Genomic DNA, 21,467 nt, shown 5'->3' on the forward strand with positions numbered 1-21,467 from the left:
TTCTCCAAACGTGCAATTTCTGTTTTGCTAATTCTTGTTGCTTTGCCAAAAACAAAAACAAGAAAAAAAACGAAATCAAATGTAGGTTAAATTTACGGAAATTGCGACGAGGGCAGCAGACATATACAAAAAGAATCTGTGTGTGTGGTATAAAAATATAAAATAGCTACATATAAAGCAAAAACAAAGCAAAACAGATACGTGTTCAGATAGCAAGCACACACACACACATGTGCTGGCAATGATGTTCTGTTTTTAATTTCCGCCAGTGTATGAGTGGATTATGCAATAATTGAGGGAAGAGACAAAGTAAGATAGTCCGAATGGATGACTAATTATATGGAATCAGCTGCAAACAGGTGCAAAAAGTGCTCCTGCGAGTGGTAATCAAATTCTTATAAACCAAGCAAACTTTATCTCTTATTGGAGTGCGCAAAAAATGAACACTTTAGTTTCGCCATTTGTGCGCATCCAATCAGAATGCATTCATTTTGAGCAACAGAGATAGTTGCACGATCGTTGCATTCTTCTCTTTCTCTCTGAATTACTTTTTGCAATTCTTTACTCGGCTTTTGTTTTTGTCGTTGCAATTTCAATTCGTATGCGCTTTCGGCTTCGTGTGCTGAATTTTAATTCGTCGGCTGGTTTTTTGCAATGCACGAGGTTACTTCGTGATCATTCAGTTGTTGTTTTTGTTGACGTGGTTCGGATCTGCATTATTCTTATTGGAGGAAAAAATTTGATTGCATTTGTGTGCAAAAATGAACAAAGGAAAATACATCGAGCAATTAAACATTCATATTTTATTTATTAAAGTATATTGTTGATTACATTTATAATGATATTTCACTCAAATGATTTTTTTTTTCAATTTCATTTGCTGTAATATTTACCTATTGATTTTTTTGTACTTTAATATTTTATTTTCTGAGTCCTTAAAACTATTATAGCAATTACTTTTCAAAAACTATATTTAAAATGCAAAACTAATCTTTTTTTCGATTTTATTTCCTTTGCAGGTAATTATTTCCATCCTCTTGTATCAACTTAGATACCCACCCTCAGTAAGTAGTGAAACTGAATGAGATACAATATCTTGAGAATCTTTTGCTAGTCATGCCTCAGTAGCAGACTTGCAAACCTGCCACGTCATGGGCAAACAATTCCGCAGTCTAAAGTGCGTTAAGCAATTTTAGTAAACCACCCCCTCCTCCCCAGGATAACCATGAAAACCAGATCCATCATCTGAGCAGATGGAAAAAATGAAACTTAAAGCCACCACCGAAAAGCAAGTTGAGTGCCACACCCACTCAGGGGAACTTAACCCCCGGGTTTTTCGGTAATGCCTACCGCTTGCAGCCAAAACAAGAATGCAATTTTTGAAATCTCGGCGCCGGAAAAAGAGGAAAAACATCCTTCGGGCACGTGCTGATAATGAACCCGACCTTTTCTGGTGCATGCACCATCCCCTGATAGACTGTTAGGGGTAGCTCTATTTGGTCCTGGGGCCTTGGTCCTTGTTCCTTGGTCCTTGGTAATCCCCTGACTGCAGCCCAGCTGCTGCATCAAAGGATTTCGATTTCGTTTCGAGGGCGCCCAACCCTCGAGTGCAACTGCAACAATTTTCAGCCAGGGTTAATTAAGCGTTGCGTCTTTGTTGCAATTGCCAGGATTTTTTCTTTTTTTGGTTAAGGGTTGCAAGATGCGGTAAGCTGGCCAAATTGCCAATGTGACAGGCGCTGCGCGTGTGCCGCCTCACAAACTAATTGCAGTTGTTATTCACAAAATGCAGAAAAAAAATAAAAGGATAATGGAAAGAGGTTTTGGTGGAAAACGGGTTTCCCTTACATTGTGTATGTTGTGGGCAGGATTTTCGGTACAAAGTTGCTTTGAGCTGGGAAAATGGTAAATCAAGCTTTAACAGTTTTGTGAAAGGATTAATGGTGCTAGCGAGGGGAGATTTAACAATTTACTTAATTCTTTTATTACAGGATATTAAACGATTTTTTCTGAAATAATTCCTTAAATAGAATCCCTTGAAAGTCAAGTCAGTTTAACAACTTAAACACTTTTTTAATTTATTTAACTATGATTTTTCTGTAAGAAGACCTTAAATAAAATCCTTTAAAAGTCTGTTCAATCTATCAATGTATAAGATTTTTTATAATGAATAAAAATACAAACTAAAGTTTGACTTCGTTACAAGTTTTCTACGAAACACCTGAAAGTTTTTCCTCTTATCTTAGCAAAAATTATTGAAGCAGCTTAAAATTGGTTGTCATGTCCAAAAAAATCCTTTTGTTTCCTTTTTAATGCTGTTGTTATTTTTTTGCCATGGACCTAGGGAAAATGACCAAAAGCAATCCTGTCGAATCGACTCGAAATGTTGCTGCCTCAATTTGACACATTTTCAATAGTCACCCTCTGGGATCCTTACTTCCTCACCCCCTGATTTTCTTCACCTCTGTTGCAGCTCCCTCATCAATCTGCAAGGGAAAAGGGCAAGGAAAAACATTTATCCTGCTGCCTATATACAAGAAAAGGAAAACAGAGAGGAAAAGCCAAGGCGAAAGAAGAAAGAGTCACGCCTTCGCCATTGGGGATTTTTCGGGGAAAACTTTGTTGCAACATTTTGTTGCCGCCTGTGCTCAATTGCTCAGTGGCAACAACATGAAGTGGATCCTGGTTCTGGACTTTTTTTAATAACATACGAAAAGAGAATTTAACTTTTTGTTGCTTACGTCATTGGAAATGCTTTTTTTGCAAGTGCGTGACTTTTTTGGGGGGCAGTTTTGAGGAGGGAAAAAGGGGGCCATAAAAAAGTCACTTTAATGACATTTTGTTTTAGGCTTGTGGAAGAAAAAACAGGAATAAAAGAGGACAAGAATTAGGCAAACTTTTTACTACATTTAAAACTATTAAAACTACCTTTTGATAAATATTTTATTTGTAATATTCCCTGCTACAAATACTGTTTATAAAAAAAGGAATGCAAACAAAATTGTGGTTAGTTTTTCCCAATTTTTTTTCTTAGCAGTTTAAATAATTATACAATTTTTATTAATTTACCAGACATTTTTTTTAGTGTATCCACCTCCCCAAGGATCTTCCCTCCACTCATCCTTTCCTTTTTTTGGGCTTTCCTCTGCGCCTTTGTGTTCCTCTCCTCATTCAATGCACGTCCAATGAAAATGATTGTGTATACGCCTCAGTGCCCCGCGGCAAATGCGTGCGGCATGAGTAATTAGCAGGCGCAGGACATTCTGCAGGATATACACACACATACAGGGGGTACAACACTCACACACACACCCGCACATACTTTCTAATAATTGCCTAATTGCGTTAGCCCAAAATTATGCTGCATTTTTGCACTTCAAAGACGGCACCCAATATTTTCGGCCATCTCACGTTCACAACTTTCTCTTTCTCGATGTTTTGGTTTTTTTTTCTGGCTAAAACTGGGTGACAATTCGCTGCACAAGTGACAAGGATTGGAATATATATGTGTGTCTGTGCGTGTGCAACCCCCAAAAAACGCACAAAATACATATATAGTACACATCCCACCCTTAGCTGGAAATTTTTGGGCCCGCAAGAAAATTGATTTTTCCGCAGTTTTCCCGTTTTCTGGCTGCAGTCTGCGTTTTATGTGTGCGCGCTCCTTTTCGGGAGTCCTGCGAGTGCTTTTTCGGGCTTCTGAATCCTGTTCAGCTCATCTCCTTGGGGTCCTTGTACATAGGCATAAATTATGTGCGTGTGTATGAGTGTGTGGGGGGGGGGGGGGGGGGGTTAACTTGGAGAGGGGAGGGTGGTGGCGTTGAGGGGCAGGACACTGCGCCTCTGCGTTTTTGGTATTGTTTTGACACTTTTACTCGAGGTGATTTGCAGCAGCATCTGCAGGAGTGAAAAAGGACTCCAAGTGGACAAATGTGTTCTCAGAAATATTCAGGATTTATAGGTGGGAAGTAGAAAAGCACCCTGAATAGGTGGGTCTTGCATTGATTTATGTTCCTTTTAAAGCAATACAGAAATAACAATAGAAAAGACTGGACAAGTTTTAAAATTAGACCTTTCAAAAGAATTGTTTTAAAACCTGTAAAGCTCTTAGGTATGTCAACTTAAATGTAATTTTAAAATTCATCAACAGCAAATAATTTTTAATATAATACTTGCACTTACATATAGTGTTATATATTATAAAATATTGGTGTTGATGGGCGAATATTTTATGTAAATGATATTGTCTGGATTGATTGAAATTGGTTTGACAGGTTAATGGTCTCGGAATCTTTTAAAATTAAGAACTTCAAAAGATAAATTAAATAATAATCCATAAGTTATAAAATCATTTGAAAGTGGTACTTGCACTTACATATAACACTATATACTAGCATTTACATATAGTGTTATGTATGTAAATGCAAGTATCCATGATTTAAAAAAAAGGGTCTTTAAACCAATCTCACTCTTTTATAACTTCTTCCTTTAATATATTTACATATATGTTCAATGAACATTGTTCATAATTTCTAAAGTATTCATAACATTTTCTGTAAAAAAAGTAAGAATAGATTTTTTCACATATATATTTTTTTGCATTCAATATTTGAAATAAATATTTTTTTTTCTGGTTCCGACAACCCTTAACGAGTTGTGCGTGTGTTTGCCACGCCCACTCGCTGAATGAAAATCACTTGACTTTTCATTAATAAAATTGGCAGCAGACGCAATAAGAAGGGGAAAGTTGGAGTTCGTGGAGTTTGAATGGGCGACCATATATGCATCTGATACTTGGTTTGAACCCTTTTTTCATTGTTGAATTTCATAAATTTTTTTTACGGCCATTTCAGGTTGTTATTTTTTTTTTTGGTCGCGTCAAGTGAGACACGCTGAATGCGGCTTACCGTAAAGTGAAAGGTTCCTCGATCCGCGAGTCGCGCATTTCCAAAACTTCTTTTCAAAACGGTAGACCCAACTCACACATCATATACACTGCAGCAACCCCAAAAACGAGATTCATTAAGCAAAAAAAAGCTGAAAAATATAAAAAATTGTTTTCCATACGCATTAATGCAGCAATGCGTAAGCAAAGAACTAAGTTCAGGAATGGGAAAGTGTGGTGGCCAGACTTGGTTATGATTATAAAGCCATGTAGAATATTATGGGGTAGTCCTTCTTGGGATTTGCCAGTCGCTAGTCTTTGATATGCGACAAAGAGCAGTAAAATTATTTATTACTCCTGTTTTTTTTTAAGGGGATATTTCAAGAGATTGATTAACGGAAATGCTTTGTTTCACGGCAATGGGTTGGCATAACATGTTTTGGTTTGGGAAAGTATTGGATTGGTTTGGGAGGATTGAGTTTGGTTTTAAATTAATTGGCCAAGGAAATAGCTTAAAAAGCTTTAAGTTTTTAAAGTCATAGAGGGAAATTTTGTTTTTAAAAATGAAATAACCACATTTTAGTTTACTAGATTTAAGATGATATTTTAAATGTTGTGTATTCTTCTATTCTATTCTTCTATTGGTTTTCTTCTTTTAGTTAGGTATCCCTACAGTTCTGATATCTTTCTGAGTTCTGTTACCTAAACGAGTTTTAGGTTTTTGCAACTCCTTCAACATCCATTACCACTGTTTGTTTTCAACTTTAGGCCTAGCTTCGTGGTCCATGGGTTCACCTTTCCATCGCCCCGAATGTTCAACATTTAGAACCCATCCTTTCTGAGATCGCTGTTCAAAATTCAATGAGCAAAGTGCCGCATGGACGTTGAATTTATTGAAAAATCATGATATGTAACCATCAAATAACCGCAGGAAGGGTTCCGAAAAGGAGGGATTGTGGCTGATAGCCAGAGAGAGTCTGGCCAGAGACCGGGTTCTGAATTTTAGCCGGCCGAGTTTGGGTTTGATTCCCAGTTCTGTGAGGCAGTGGCTGGTCTGGCATGCAAAAGCGTCGATATGACAGCTTGACTGAACTAAAACCGCGTTGCCAATGCCTAGACAAAAGGCCAAAACACACACAAGGAGGTATAAAAAAAAGGGGGAAAACAAAAAGTAAAGGAAGGGAAAACCCACGCATGATGGCCAGGACCAGGAAATATGATTTTTTCGTGCTTGTTGAGCAGCAGTTTTTCCGAGGAGGAGGAAAATGGCTAGAGCCTACCATGCCACACGCTGATTGACGTGCCTTTTATTGATGCTCTTGATTGGTTTTTACCTTTTTACACAGACATGCGGGCGGTGCCCCGCCCCCTTTTCCCGGAACCCCCTCCCCCCCTAATCCCCCTTCTCGTCGTTAGTTCAATATGTGCGTGGGTGTCTGGTGCCACGCCTCCCGGTTATGATTTTTATTACAGGTGGGAGATGAGTTGAGCCCAAGGATGACAGAAAAAAAAAAGTCGACGTTCCTCTGATGAATTGCTGGTGGTCCTCCGTATTTGCGTAAAAAATTTCCGCGCTTTTCAGTTTTTGTTTTTATACTTTCTGGGCATCGTTGTTGGTTAATTTTTTATGCACATAGGGATTATAGGGTGGTATGAGCTTGAAATCTATTTGCGTTTTTAATCAAATGTTCAAATGTTGAACGCATATCGCTTCGCATCGCATAGGCTTCTATATCCCTTGGTTTGTTTAACTTTTATATCGTAATTGCATATCTCTTAAAAAAGAAAAGAGAGAGAGTGAAATTGGGAGGCCAAACAAACTAATCAAATGTCTGCCATCATCCTGCTTCTATCGCCACTTCCGTTTCCGTTTTTTCCCTTCCTTTTCTTTTTTTTTGTTTTCGTAAGGATAGCTCATCCTCACTTTGCTAATGCTTTAATCCTTGCTGCGTCCACCGTATCCTGGTATCCCGTATCCCCTCAACATCCTGCTCCTGTCCGCGTGTATTAAATCGATGAAGTATTAACGACTTAATTGCATGTTTGTCAGACATTTTGCATTGACCCTCGGCACCCTCTGCGTTATCAGAAGTTTATGAGAATTTCGTTGTTATCCTTTTTTGTACGCTCGCAGGAGGCGTTGCAGTCGAGTCCTGCGGCCAACGTTCATTTCGGGAAATGCGAATTCGATTAAAGTAATGACTTTTTGAATAGCCCTCTGGGGGGTGGAGATATTGAGCTCAGGTGAGCTGGGGTAGAGTGAGGCAATTTCGTAGGTAAGAAAAGAATGAGATAATGACAAGAAGGCCTAAAAAGTTTCCAAGAAAACGGTTATTGATTATTTTGGTGAAATCATTTTTGAATTACCAAGGAAATGTGGTTTATTAAAGTGAGCTATAAATAAATGTTCAACAAATAAAGCAGATTTGATTTTAACTGATGTGATATAATGTATGGTATTGTATGATATTATCTCGAATTATGACACAAATATAAATTCAAAAAATGTTTTTAAGCTACAGGACCTTTTTCCTTAATGCAGTCAGTTCTTTAAATTTTAGAATGACACTTTAAATAGCTATTCCATTGGTATATTTGTAACTACCTTCAATATTATTGTTGTGCCTACTCCAGACAATTTCAGTTGCATTTCCCAGTCTCAAACACTTCTCCCATAACCCAAACCTAAAACAAATCCTTCGAAAGCCTTCAGTCTTTTTCTTTGGTACTTCTAATTCCAATCCAATCCCCTTCCTTCTGTCAAGTACAAAACAACAGCAGCTTAACGTACTAATTGACAGGCAAGCAAAAATATTTACGTACTCAAGTCCAAACATTCTAATCAATGCACTGCGAGGGACAAAGGATCGGCCTAAAAAAACGAGGGAAGCCAGGCGATATAGCCGCCCGCCCATTCTGCAGCAGGCATAGATTCCAAATGGGGAGGTCTAGAATAAATCTATATATGTTATGGGTAGAGGGGTTGCAGAAGGACAACGAAAACGAAGTCTTTCAAACAAACAACAATCGGTTGGGGCCAGTGAAATTCATCAAAGCGACTCAAACCGGGAAGTGAAGAACGCTTTCGGTCGGAACATCCAACCTACCTCTCCATCCAAATGTCAAAATGCGTCGAAGCGAACATCATTGGATTTGTGATTGAACAGAAATTTCCATACATTGAAACCGTTGCTTTCTCTCTTTTTTTTTTTGTTACCACTGCCCATTTTCATTTAGAAAATGCATGCTGGAGTGATAATTCCAAATCGGCAGTTTGAGGCCTGGGCAACCTTCATTAGTCCGTGTACCCTGTGCTATCCTCAAATTTTTTCCCCATTTTTTTCCCATAGAATGGAAAATTTATATTTACGGAATTGTAAGTTATGCACTCGAATGATTCTCGCACTGTGAATTGTCTGTCAAATGTCGCGACAGGCGGAATTTTACCGCTCGCCTTCTTTTTTCTAGAGTGGTTTTCCCTGTTACAACAACCCCTATCCAAAACTTTTCGATACGACATCATCCTCCTGGTCGTCGAACGTTCAATAATTGTGTAAAACGCTTTCAGTTTTACATTTCAATCTTAATTTAGTTTCTGGAATAACGTTTGCTTGCCATTTCTGACCACCGGACAAAGTCCGGCTAAAAGGGATTCTGTTGGTTGGGAAAAAAATTCCGAAAAATGGGAATGGGTAGAGGGTATTTACGGATTTATTCCATCGAGGGGTGGGTTGGGTAAATTGTTATTTTTGTTGTTCGCCATTTGGCCAGTTGATCTTTTGGCTAATGAAGTTTGTCATTGAGCTTTATTTAATTTGGTGATGATGCGAATAAAACAACGAGAGGAACAGGGAAAGGGTGACAATAAAAGGAGGACTTGAAAAAAGGTTCGATTTGAAATTGGCTAATGATTTTGAGGAATGAAAAAATATATGGATAAATGATTATATATATAAAAAGTACTTAAACATTTTTTTAAAGTAAAAAATCAAGCCTGTTTATTTGGTCATCAAATATTTACACTATGGGCATGCAAATTCCTCTTAAATCTCCCACTTCCAATACCTGCCCATCAGTTTTTCCCCTTCTCAACAGCGGAACTTGAAATGTTTCCGTTAAAGTTTGACACTTCGAATTCAAGATGACAATTTGAGCTGTCACACGCAAAGGTAGCAAATGGCGTGAGTTCAAGTGGGGGCTAGGGGTCAATTCTTCTATTACCCACCTGCAGCAGCTGTCAGCCTGAGGCCATCATCTCACTCTTTTTTCAACCTTCGATCTATCTGCAGAATTGCTTAAAACAATTGCGCATACGACGCGTGGCCTGCGTGAAAATTGCAACATTACAACGTGTAGGATAATCGAGGGGAGTTTCGATTTAATGGAGGGTGAGTGTGGGTTTCTCGTCTGTCCATCGCCTGGACGTTCCTGCCAGTTACCTTTTTGACATTTGATTGAGATTTGTTATCGGCGAATTCATCAATGATATATACAATAAAAATACACACGCAATGCTGGGGAAAGCAAAAGTGGGAATGGGGTTTTTCGGCCCAGACTGAGACAAAAAACCACCCAAAAAATACGAAAAAAAATGGGTGGAGGCAGTGACCATTCATCCTGTGGGTCTGTTGGTGTCTGCTCTGAACCCAAAGTGGGCGGTGAGGGGCGGGGCCATAGTTATCGGCCTGGACCAGTGACATTTCTGGCTAGGCATTCCCGTTCAGCCAGCTCCTGTGTGCGTTACTTCTATTAGATTTTCCCTGTGCCCAAAAAAAAGAGGAGGAAAAACTGCCCAAGCAGCTGTTGTTTGGACCTGCCCATAGACCATACCACTCGCTTTTTTCTCCCCTCACCCCCCCAGAATGTTGTGTATTTTTGCAATAAACCAAGGATAAAGGAGGTTGGGGCCATAGAACTGGCCATGCGTACCTTTCGATCCTTGTGTGACATTTGAATTCGGCAGAGAGAAAAGTGGAATACGGGGTGGAGTCCACAGGAGGCAGGACTTTTCTTTCATATAACTTTGGGCAGCTCAACCAAATACAAAAAAAAATACCACCCAACTCCACCCACCTTTTTGTAGGCCAACGTTTGCGTATCTATTTTTTAATTTTGCTGACGAGGCACGAAAACATACAAAACGCAATTGTTCCAACGTCCACAATGCATTCCAGTAACTCTGTGTGGCTCCTGTTTTTGTGTCCTGACATGTGTGCGTCTCATGCTGATAAGCAGTGGCTCCCCCAGCCAGTTAAAAGGGGGTTTTTCGAGGGGGGTTTTTGCACACAGGCAACGCCAAATGAAAAGTTAAACTGTGTGACGCGCTAGAAATGCGGGAGATGGAGCTCCATGGCCAGGATGTTTTTTGAATCGACTTGGCTGAGAAAACCAAAACCAAAAACCCAACATCCTACAACCTACCAATCCCTTAACCCTTTGTTGGCATGGCGTGATGAATATTTACTGCGTGCGCTAACTGCTAACTACCTACAGGTATTCCCCATTTTTTGACATTTTTAATTGGGTTTGAGCAGTCGCCACCAAGGGGTTAAAAGGATAGGATGTTGGTTGGACAGTTTTTGCCACTTTACGCTTGTCTGTGTCAAGCCCCTGTTCCCCATGATTGAATGTCCGCCAAATCTGAGGGTTCGATTTCAAAACGTAACTTAGCCCTGTATTAAAGGTAAACTTTGAAAATTGCCAGCAATTCAAAACAAGTCATTAGGCATTTTAACATGTCATAAATGACAAATAGAATGGTGATTTATGATTGATGGATTTTTATTTAGTACTTACCTAATAAATGTTATTCCAAACTTTACTAATTTTGTATTTTTTTTGTTTTTACTTACAGGTAACTATGCTTTCTAAGTTCGCCCAAGCGTTTACCAACTGGGGTCAAAGCTATCAAGTCATTGTAAGTTCAGAATAGAACCTTTACCTAATTATGTTGCTCCCAACAATTCATTTGGGGAGCAGTATTCGTTGTTATGAAAGCTACAAAAAGAAATGTATCCCAAAAAAAACTACAATTTGTAATTGCGGCAAGGCAAGCGTATCTTGAAGATATATTTTTGTACTTGCACTGCATTAACACAACATTTTTTTTTTGGCTGCCCAACGAAGCGTACTAAGCTAACTGTCAACCGTATTTGTGTTAACTACTTCTTCTGGCCCCTCTTTTTTTTAGTTGGTGGTAACTCATTTGTTATTCATGGAGCTGCAAGTTGGTTGCATATTCTTGCATAGCTAATTACCATCACGACACTTGACTTTACTCATTGGAAACTAGGTGAAATTTTTGTTGAAATAATGATGTTGGGTGAAAAGAACGTGGAAGTTTAAAAATCAAATTTAAGTTTTATTAATTTTCACATATTCCAGTAAAACAGTAAACCTTTAGATAAATTTAAAAAATCAAATTGCAAAAATGATTGCAATTCAAAGCGAGAATTACATCTCTTTGTACCATTTCAAATGCTTACTCTTCCGAAAAGATTACTGAGATATATTCCAGAAATCAAACGAGTTTCCTCCGCCAAATCCCACTGCAATTATGTGCGGTAATAACCGCTCGAAAGCAGTGAAAAAGGCGAAATCCCAAGAAAGTTACTCAATCGCGCTGTTTGCCAGATGCACCTGATTTCCACCCGCTGGGCTGCTTATCTCAGCGGGCTTGAAAGATATGTCATAACTCAGATAACCCACCGACCTGCCACGCCCCTTTTTCACGAATCTCACACTTTTCCTTTGGTTTTTATGCAATATGCACAAGAGTTCACTTTGATGTATACCGCCTCCCTGTGGCGAAGTATTTCACAATTTTAACCCCCCTCAAAACTGGCGCTGTGAATTATGCGACATTTATTCTTGGATCTCTCGACTGCTGCACATCTGCCGCCGTTTTGCTATTATGCGGACATGTGCAGTATTATGTGTGTGTGTCGGCAAAGAAGGGAATTCCCTTCCAAGATCTCTCACTCTGTGTTTGGGAGCTGTCATCGCCAGGCATTTGGAAATAAAAAAGGAAAAGTAAAAAAAAGGGGGAGTGGCAAAAGTGCTGACACTGAGGTTTCTTAACTCTGCACCCGAGCTGTCATCGGCAACTTTTGCAATACGATGCGGTAATGTTATCAAATCTCCTTGCTTGGCTGGATTTTAATAACAGGGGCTTGTATACCTTCAATCAACTCGGAAAAAATCAACAATTAGGAAGAATATAGATATAAGCACAATGTATCTACTAGATATAGTCTCATACTGTGAGTATACTATACTTTGGACGAAAACTATAACTATTTTTTCTTAAATTCGTAATATTTTGTCATACTAACGATGCGGTAATGTTATCAAATCTCCTTGCTTGGCTGGATTTTAATAACGGGGGCTTGTATACCTTCAATCAAGTCGGAAAAAGTCAACAATTAGGAAGAATAAAGATAAAATCACTAAGTATCTACTAGATATAGTCTCATGCTATGAGTATATAGTATAGTATATATAGTATACTTTGAACGAAAGCAAGAACTAATTTTTCTTAAATTCGTATTTTTTTGTCATATTAAATCTAGTAGATACTTAGTAGTTTTGGTTCCTTTCCAAAAAACTCCCAACTCACATATGTAGTTTTTTCGATTTCCTTCAAGTTTTAAATCAATAATAGTAGTAGAAGTTATGATTTTTTCCAATCACATTTTCTTCATCGATGATGAGAGGGACTTGAAAAGGCACGAAATGCAGTACTTTGTAGATTGTCTAAACCGTTTGCTGACTCTTATGTGGATACTAGTACTTGCATGTCTTCTATTTATGTTATTGAACCAAATTGGCATCTTCAGGATTCCAAGGCGAAGGCACAGAATCAAACTAAGCGAAGTCTAATCAAGTCATGTATGGTCTTTTGAATAAAGTTCTGATGATTGCATTATTGCTAAAAAATAAAAAGACACAGAGATTTCATAATAATATGTATGCGTCATTTGTCGGAATGAATTGCCATTCAAAGCGAACAAGAATGTCGAAAATAGACAAGTAGTTGTAGCCACATACATATACGATACGAATGTATCTTTGTAGCCGCAGCTGACCACTTGAGATATGCTGGCCAACTGCACTCATCGAATAAAAAATGTGAATCACGGAATTGAATTGACGTTTTGTCTAAATAGTGCACAAGGTCAATTAGTTGAAATGCCATCAAAAAAATATAACAATTAAACGTTTGAGCTTTGATGATGGCAGTTCAATGGTGATATTTAGTTCTCTTTCATCAGAAATAAACCACTAATCTACCGCATTAGCTTGATTATTTTTAATCAAGAGATGTTTTATCTTTATCTAGTGTATGATGCATTTCTAATATATTTAGTTGCGCAATTCCCTCTTCTTTTTGTTGTTTAAAGTGCGTTGCTATTTTTGACTGAACAAGAACCTCCCCTCAGATCCAGGTACCCTATATACCACTGCTTCTTCCTGTCCAACACAAAGACAACTTTAAAGGAGCACAAAAAAAAGCTGCTTTTATTTCATTTGTGTGTGCGTTGTTCCTGGAACGCATATCCTAATGTATCTGTATCTGTGTTTGTGAAAAGGATTTACGCCTGTTTTTTTTTATTCTTGTACATTTCGCACATATCTCGGGCTTTTGTTATTGTTTGTTTTGGAGGCAGATAGGTTACCAGATACCTGAGCTATGTTTTCGCCTTGAGACTTCCATTCAGGTGCGTTTTGTGTATATAGTAGATACATATATATATATAATGCGTATCCCAATGGACAAGAACGAGATGGGTATATACAAATTTTTGATCTATTTTTTGGGCCTTGGATTTTTGCTTTTATTCTCCTTTCACGTTGGTTGAGTTGAGCATTTCGTGTAATTGAAAAAGCATTTCAAATGCAGCTGCGTAAATTTCATTGCGTATTCCCTTTCGACAACAGCAACAACAATGGAAGAATTAGGATTTATAGAGAAGTTTCCAAAGTACAGTTGAGCTCAAAGCTCAGAAGCTATCCAAGTGCAGAAATAAAGAAGTTTTTCATGAGGATTTGTAAAAGGCATGTTGTTGGGGTTGTTGTTTTGGAGGAAGGGAAGCAGAAAGATGATTTCGTATCACAAAGGTGGTAAAAGTTGTTGATTTATTTAGGAAAGGGGAGTACATGTTTTAGGTAGATAAGAAACCTTATCAAACTTTTCAGAAAGTTATTATTATAATTTTTAAAAATAAAATAGAATGATATTTCCCTATATGGCGAGCCCTTGTGTTATCATACAAATTAAATTGAGATACTCCTGCAACATTGCATTGCTATTATTATAATTATTAAAAATAAAAGCTAATATGTACATGTTTCAATTATTGAAACCTGAAAATGAATTTTTTCATCCCTTTTACCATTTTTATATGGTTAACCTTAGTTTTATCCTATAAATTAAATTGAACCACTCCTGCAACATTTAATCAATGCTTTGTGCATTGCTCCACATACCGTGAATCATATCGATCAATTTCTCCCAATCTTTAAATCATTCCTATCCCCAAGGGCATCCTTTTCCCTGCCTCTCCAAATGAATTCCAGTTGCCGTACTCAAAAACTGCAAACTTCCCAAGAATTTCTTAATAGCTTTTTACCGATATCTTTTTTATTCCCCCCTTTTTATTTTTATTTATTTTTTTTTGGTTCTCTGGTTCGAAACGAAACCGTTGATTTTGATGGCCAAGAAAAAAGGCTAAATAAAAGAAGCGGGGAACTGCTGGCTTTTGGCTTTTGGCAGCTTCCACAAAAGTTGCGGGGCCGCATTTTTCTAACGATTAAACAAATTCGAAGAAATCAAACGCATCCCATGCAACGAAAGGCAGCCTCACCTGCAGTTTCCAGGAATCGAGAAAGGATAATATGGTGGGGGCTTGGAAACCGTAGAAACCGTAGACGAGTCCAAAAAAAGTCAGAGTGTGGAGTCAGAAATCAGAAAGTTGTGTGTTCTCGCGCGTTGCATCAAAAACCTTTGGAAGCGGCGGCATTTTTTCAGATAGCCAGCCCAGAGTTCCCAGAATTGAATCGTATATCTTGTGATTTTTTTCTTTCTCCCTTTTTTTTACTCCCGGGCTGTTTTCGCTTCTTTCTAAATGCTCGATTAATTTCTAATAAATTGGTCGGAAATGATGCTGCAGGCCACAAAGATAGAGTTACCAACACAAATGCGATGCAGTTTGAGCTTTTGGCCAAGAGAGCCCTTTGAAATTTGAGTTTGTTCAGAGCAAAACATATTTCTCGGAACTACTTGGATGGGGGATAATATATATTTGACTTTTGCAACCTGCATCCCCCTTCGTGTAGATGACTTTGTTTTTTTTTTTTTTCTTACATTTTTTGAAGACCGAATAGCAGGCATTGGATTTGCCATCAGGTTCCCTGTCAAACGCATCGAAACCGAAACTAATCGACCAATATAATTTTTCATCATTCTCGTTGCAGCATTTGGCGTGTTCGGATTCGGATTCAGTTTTGAGATTCGGTGCTCTCACAGTTTCTGGTTAAATTTCTATGCCAACGCCAATAAATCAGTTATCAGCAACGATCGAAGTGGAAGTGATTAGAAAACCGGAACCATTCGCAACGATATCGGCGAACGTAACGAGAACGACACACAAGAAATTAACTAAACAATTGCAAAATTCCCTTTGGCTAAGGATTTGCAGCGGCCGAATTGCTTTTATGCTCTGCTGGCAGCTACAAAATTCCACGAAATTCCATTTTGGCAACACGAAAACAAACAAATCAATTCGCAGCACAACTGAAAACGAACATCAGCAGCAGCAGAAACATCAACATCAACATCGATACGCAAAAATCATTGGCAAAAATCGTAAACAACGCCATCGTTGTCGCCGTTCTGGCGCCGTACAAACAATTGGTTTCCTGAAAGTTAAGGACACCGATATAGCTAACGATACGGCCACGGATCGGGACAAACGAGGTATAGATATAGGCGCAGCGACGGTGGACGCAAAACTGCTGGCAAAATGGATCCACAGCAGCAGTTCTGCCTCAAGTGGAACAGTTATTCGTCTAACTTGGCAATAACATTCTCCAATCTGTTCAAATCGGATCTGCTGGCCGATGTCACATTATCCTGCGATGGTAAGTTTTAACCTCTGTTATTATAATGAGGGTCATTTAAACATGAGATATGGTTATTAGACGAACCTTTGAATTTGAATTGAACCAGTCAAAGCAAAGGATATGATTAACCATATAGAAAAGCTGAGCATGGGAATTTATTTCAATGCCAGAACTTTATAATGCATTGAATTTCCAAAAACTGATAGATAATGCCATGCTACAAAGTAAAATTAGTAAATTAAATGATAAAAAAAATATTTTTGCTTGTTACTTAAGATCTTGGGATATTTTGTTATGATATAAGTAAGGAAATATATAAGTTAAGATCTTAGGATATTCCAACATAATATAGATCCCCTACTTATAATTATATCTATACAATATATTTTTGTTTATTTATGATATACCAAAGTTGGTATTGCCCTGATGAAATGAATGTGAAAACCCCCAATAATGGATGAGTTTGTCTTATTTACCTAGGATTCGCCTTCTTTGGTTTCCCAGCTGCTCATGTTTATTTCTTTTTTCGCTAATAAGCCGGTGCGCCGGAGTATCAGACATTGATTTCTTTTTGCCTTTGCCGGTTTTGTTTGATGGGAGACGCGAAGTGGAAGTGGCTTTTATGGCTTGTCTCGTCCTTGTCTGTCAGCCACATCCATCCCATCCTATACAATCGTCACATACCATCCCATCCATCCCCCAGTTGTTTTTCTAGCCTGTGTCTGTCTGGTAGTTCATTTACGGCCTTTTACTACAGTTTTTATGCTGGCTTATTAAATGGCGAATAAATGCGGGCAAACCTATATAGCAGCTTCTCATATATATACTTTTATTTGTATGTTTGGTATATATTTATTCAGGCTTTTGACTGAGGTCAGTTATTTGGGAGCTCCTTTTTGGTGTATATATTAGTATATGTGTGTTTTTGGGACCCTTGTTAACCTTATTTTCTTTCTCTTTTGATTTGGGTTTAAATATTTTCCGTCGCCCGGTTACTTGGGTGTTTATGTGTCGGCGGAGCATCTTGGCTTATTTTTATGATTATTATGTAGAGCGTATGTATACCATTTTATGCTCTCCTTTATTTTATTTATTTTCTTTGTAGCTTAACCTTGGCTTAATATCACTCTGTTAGCAGCTTGTTTCCTGCTTTAAATTTTACAAGATTTGTCGGCACATTCCTATCGCACATTGGTCATACGCCATGTGTGCGTAAGTATGGATTTCTTTTTTGTTTTGCATTGATTGAATGAGTGGGAATAGCAGGGGCTGGCTGGGATTATTAAGGGGGTTCCGAATGGGGGGAGCATACGCAGACAGTTTCTCCCCCAAAAAAAAGAGACCTAGACAAATCCTAAAACCCTTTTGGCTTCCGGTTCCTCAGTTCCCGTTGTCATTCATATCAATCGAAGTGGTACTACTTTTGATTAAAATTTTCAACGTTACACCCCAGCACACACACAACGTCCCCAAACCCTCTTTTAACCCTTTGCTTTGACTGTTTTTAATTGTGGTTTTTAATATTTCTTTGGGGGATAGGAGGGTTTAGCCATGGAGTCCATCCAAATTCTGCATTTGTTATGTTTGATTTGGCTCGGCTCGGCTGTTTTGTCCATTTGGCAATGAAGCATTAAATATTTGGCTGTCTGCGAAAACAAAAGCAAATAACGTATGTTTTTTATTGTTTTTAATATTCATGTGGATATTTTGCTGGCTCGTTTTTTTATAACATTTTTTTTTGTGATTGAAAAGGATGCATTTGTGGAGTTTTTTGGTTTAGGTTTTGGGGCATATTTAGCACTTGAGAAATGAGCATTTTTACCCAAATGAACATTTACTTTGCCTGAAGCTAGGTTTTTTAATGGGGTAAGATATAGAGTTTGAGGGATTCAATATTGTAAGGGGTTGAATTGTTAAAAATAATCACATGTTCAAATTGAGGATGTATGCATTTTATACAGATTAATTTAAAGCTACTGAAACGAGGCCAATATTTCCACTATTTGTCGAATTTTCCTAGTAAACAACACGTGCTGTGGTCTTTTTATGATTCAATTGATTAGATTATAGTCACTAATTGTTGACCATAAAAAACGAAAGTACGAGTACTTGAGCCGATGTTATTGCCAAACTGCATAATAGCGAAAAACCTAAAAGGTACCCAAAATCAAAACAAAATGTGGGGTAAATGAGAAAAACGAACGCAAACGCAGAACGTAAACAAGCAAATCAGCCGAAAAATATCTATAGTATATATATTGTATACACATAATGTCATTTCTTTATCAAGGCCAGCCCATACAGGCATATCGAAGTGAATTCGTATGGCAATATGTGTTTTTCTTTTTGTTTTTGCCTTGCCATTGTGGTGATTGTGACCCAATTTCTGTTGTATCAAGTGTTAGAAAATCCAGCCAGCAAAAAAGCACAAAAAATAGACGTCTGATATATAATCGCAAGAACGAATAAAAGTTTTTTCGGCCGAAGGAGAGTAAACAAAAAAAAATAAAATATGGAGAGTGTGCTTTGTGTGGCATATGTTAAATGCAATTTGCGTAGTCTGGTGTATTAATCAACCGATTATATAATACATTTTTGGCGAGAGCTAATCAGTGACGACGCAAATCGAGCATACGCCGCGTTGCCTGAATCACTTCCGAGTGTGCTTATAATTATTATAAATTTTTTTTTTTTGGGGCTCGAGCAATGCGTTTGATTTTGACCTTGATGTCGTTTTATTTTTTTCAGCTGTCTTGCCCCACGAATTGAATTTGTATGTTATCAGCTCTTATCGGCTGGTGAGCGCTGAGGCAAGAATTGACACAATTCAGTCGAAATTCATATAGAAATAGACTGCAGTGTGCGATAAGCCAGCCGAAAAAAAAATTCATTTTGAGTGAGGAAATGACTTAATGCATTTGCGCTTCAGCTGCTACAGAAAATGTCACAAAGTGTCAAACTTGAAATATATTTATGAACAATGTCGACGATAAATATTAGCCTTCCTCTCTCTTTTTGGCTCTATTATTTTTCCGTATTTATCTCAAAACACCGCTGTGCGAGTGTCGTTTCAATTTGGCTTAAGTAATGCTCGCAGCTAACACAACAAGTGCCCCATAAAAGAAAAGACATAACTTTCAGACTTCCCACCCTACCAAAAAAAAAAGAAAAAGGAAAACCCAAAAGAGAGACAAGAAAAGCGTGAAAAATTGTAGCCAAACGATTATATACATACACACCACCAGAGAGCACATCAAAATACACTTAGTTTTTCGGAGTGGCTGGCATTTTCGCCGCCCCCCCCACGTATATTTTCCAACATTACGTATACGGCGGGTGGGTTTTTGTGTGTCAGGTAGTACTACAAGCCAGGATACAAAAGATTGCCAAGACCCCAGGACCAAGACGACATTGATGTTGAATAATAACTCAGACAGAGCCAACATACATACCTAGGAAAATACGAAAACGAGAGCGAGTTGCAGATGAAAAGCAGCTCCTCCCTTTTGTGTCTGTGTAGTCAAGAGCAAGGAAATCATTTCCTTGCTGCGGCTTTTATTGTCCTCCGTGTACGTGTTTATGTGCGGTATATATTTGACATGATTTTTTATGAGTTCAAGGTCTCGGTTAGCGTTTCGGCGCCACCTGTTGGCAACCTTTTATGGGTCGTCGTGGTGTGTCCCAAAGTAAGATGCTTTAATCGGAAAACCCTTAACAAGTTGGGGAAAGGGAAATGGCCTGACAATGTACCATACCGTATTTGCTTACAATGAGCGATAGGAACATAAAGAAAATTATTTTTTAGATTTATTTTTAAAGTATTTTATTATATCTTATTAAATCTATATTTTCTAAACTTTCAGGCGCAGTATTCAAAGCACACAAACTTATATTGGCGGCCTGTTCGAAGAAGTTCGCCGATCTGTTCGAGAACACGCCCACAAATGGCCAATGCGTCATCATACTGGAGGCGACCACGCCGGATAACATGGCCGCTCTCCTGGAGTTCATGTACAAGGGCGAGGTCCACGTCTCCCAGGAGGCACTCAACAGTTTCCTCAAGTCCGCCGAAAGCTTGCAGGTTAGTAATGACTTTTTACCGGCATAAGCTCGTCGTATTCGGGTGGGTCCATCTAAAATTCTCTTTTATTGGGCTAAAATGTTGTATCTTTCAAATTTCTTAAACCTTTTTTGTCTTCTATTTTACATAGGTCAAAGGACTGTCCACAGAAACGGGACGACTGGCGGCACAGCAGGCACAACAACACATGGGCGACCTTTCGCCGCTGGACTCGCCGACGGGCAGGCGGAGCATAAGGAACAGCCTGAGCGGCGGCAACAGCAGCATCGTTCCCGGCGGAGTGGGAATCGGTCTGGGTGGAGGCGTGTCGGGAGCGAACTCCATGCAGGGCATGGGCATTGGCAACGGATTGAGCCTGGCCGGCATGGCCGCTGCCGGAGGAATGGCGGCGGCTGCCAATGCGGCGGCCAGCAGTCTGAGTACCTTGGCGGCCAGTGCGAATATCGTGGATAGATGCGGCAGTGCCGGTGGCAACATTATTGGTGGAACGGCGGCCGGCATTGGTGGCTCCCACAGCGGTGGAGGTGGAGGGGGAAATAATGGAGGAGGAGGAGGAGGAGGAGGTGTAGGACTGGGAGGCAATGGTGTGGGCAGTGGTGGTGGTGGCGGCGGCGGAAACAACGGACCCATTAGCCTGGGAAGCGGCGCTGGCGCTGCTCACCATCTGGGCGGATCCACCGGCATCCTGAAGCAAGAGTGCGACTCAATGATGCATCCGGGCGGCAGCAGTTCCTCATCCGGAATGGGCTACACCCATGTGCCGCCCATCTACCGACCCATCAACTACGAACCTCCGCGCAAGAGGGCCATAGTCCGTAGCCCCTACTCCGAGCAGGAGCAGCGCGGTTCCGTGCTGCGAGATGGCTCCAAGTCCTCCGAGTGTCCCAGCCCCATCAACAAGCCGCCGTACCACCGACCCTCGTCCAGCGCCTCCTCCACGGCGCCCACCGAGGCCGACACCATGCACTCCGAACGCGCATCGCCACAGTCCAGGTGAGTTTACTACTACTACTTAGAAATATACCATTTAAAATCAGATTTAACTAACTCTCCTTTCTTATTCCAGTCGCTACGAGAACCACAGTCCCAGCACCACAGCGGGAAATGGTAATGCCAACAGTGGCCTGGATCGCATAGTGAAATCGGAGCGCAATAATGGCAGTGCAAATGAGGCTAATGATGACGACCGCGAGCTTATGGATGAGTCCACAGATGTGAGTTGTCTTATGGGATTCCCTAGGATTATGGGGCCAAAAGCAAGCCCTTCTTCCTGATTTTTATTTTTTATTTCGAACCATATTTTAAACTCACATGATTTGGTACGTTTTGGGTATATGTTTGCGTAGTAAGTTAAACAAAATATTATAAAATAATATT

The 21,467-nt window shown here is 39.3% G+C and overlaps 1 protein-coding gene across 1 annotated transcript in view; it reads left to right on the forward strand.

The window, feature by feature from the left end:
- Positions 1 to 21,467, forward strand: part of LOC119546447 (zinc finger protein chinmo) — a 52,842-nt gene that overhangs the window by 21,967 nt on the left and 9,408 nt on the right. Inside the window, 4 exon segments of the mRNA XM_037852721.1 lie at positions 15,362 to 16,027; positions 19,873 to 20,090; positions 20,221 to 21,083; positions 21,157 to 21,304. Coding sequence (XP_037708649.1) covers positions 15,910 to 16,027; positions 19,873 to 20,090; positions 20,221 to 21,083; positions 21,157 to 21,304 — 1,347 coding nt within the window. The 5' untranslated portion in view covers positions 15,362 to 15,909.

Source organism: Drosophila subpulchrella, chromosome 2L (assembly GCF_014743375.2).
Source record: "Drosophila subpulchrella strain 33 F10 #4 breed RU33 chromosome 2L, RU_Dsub_v1.1 Primary Assembly, whole genome shotgun sequence".
Classification (NCBI taxonomy): Eukaryota; Metazoa; Arthropoda; class Insecta; order Diptera; family Drosophilidae; genus Drosophila; species Drosophila subpulchrella.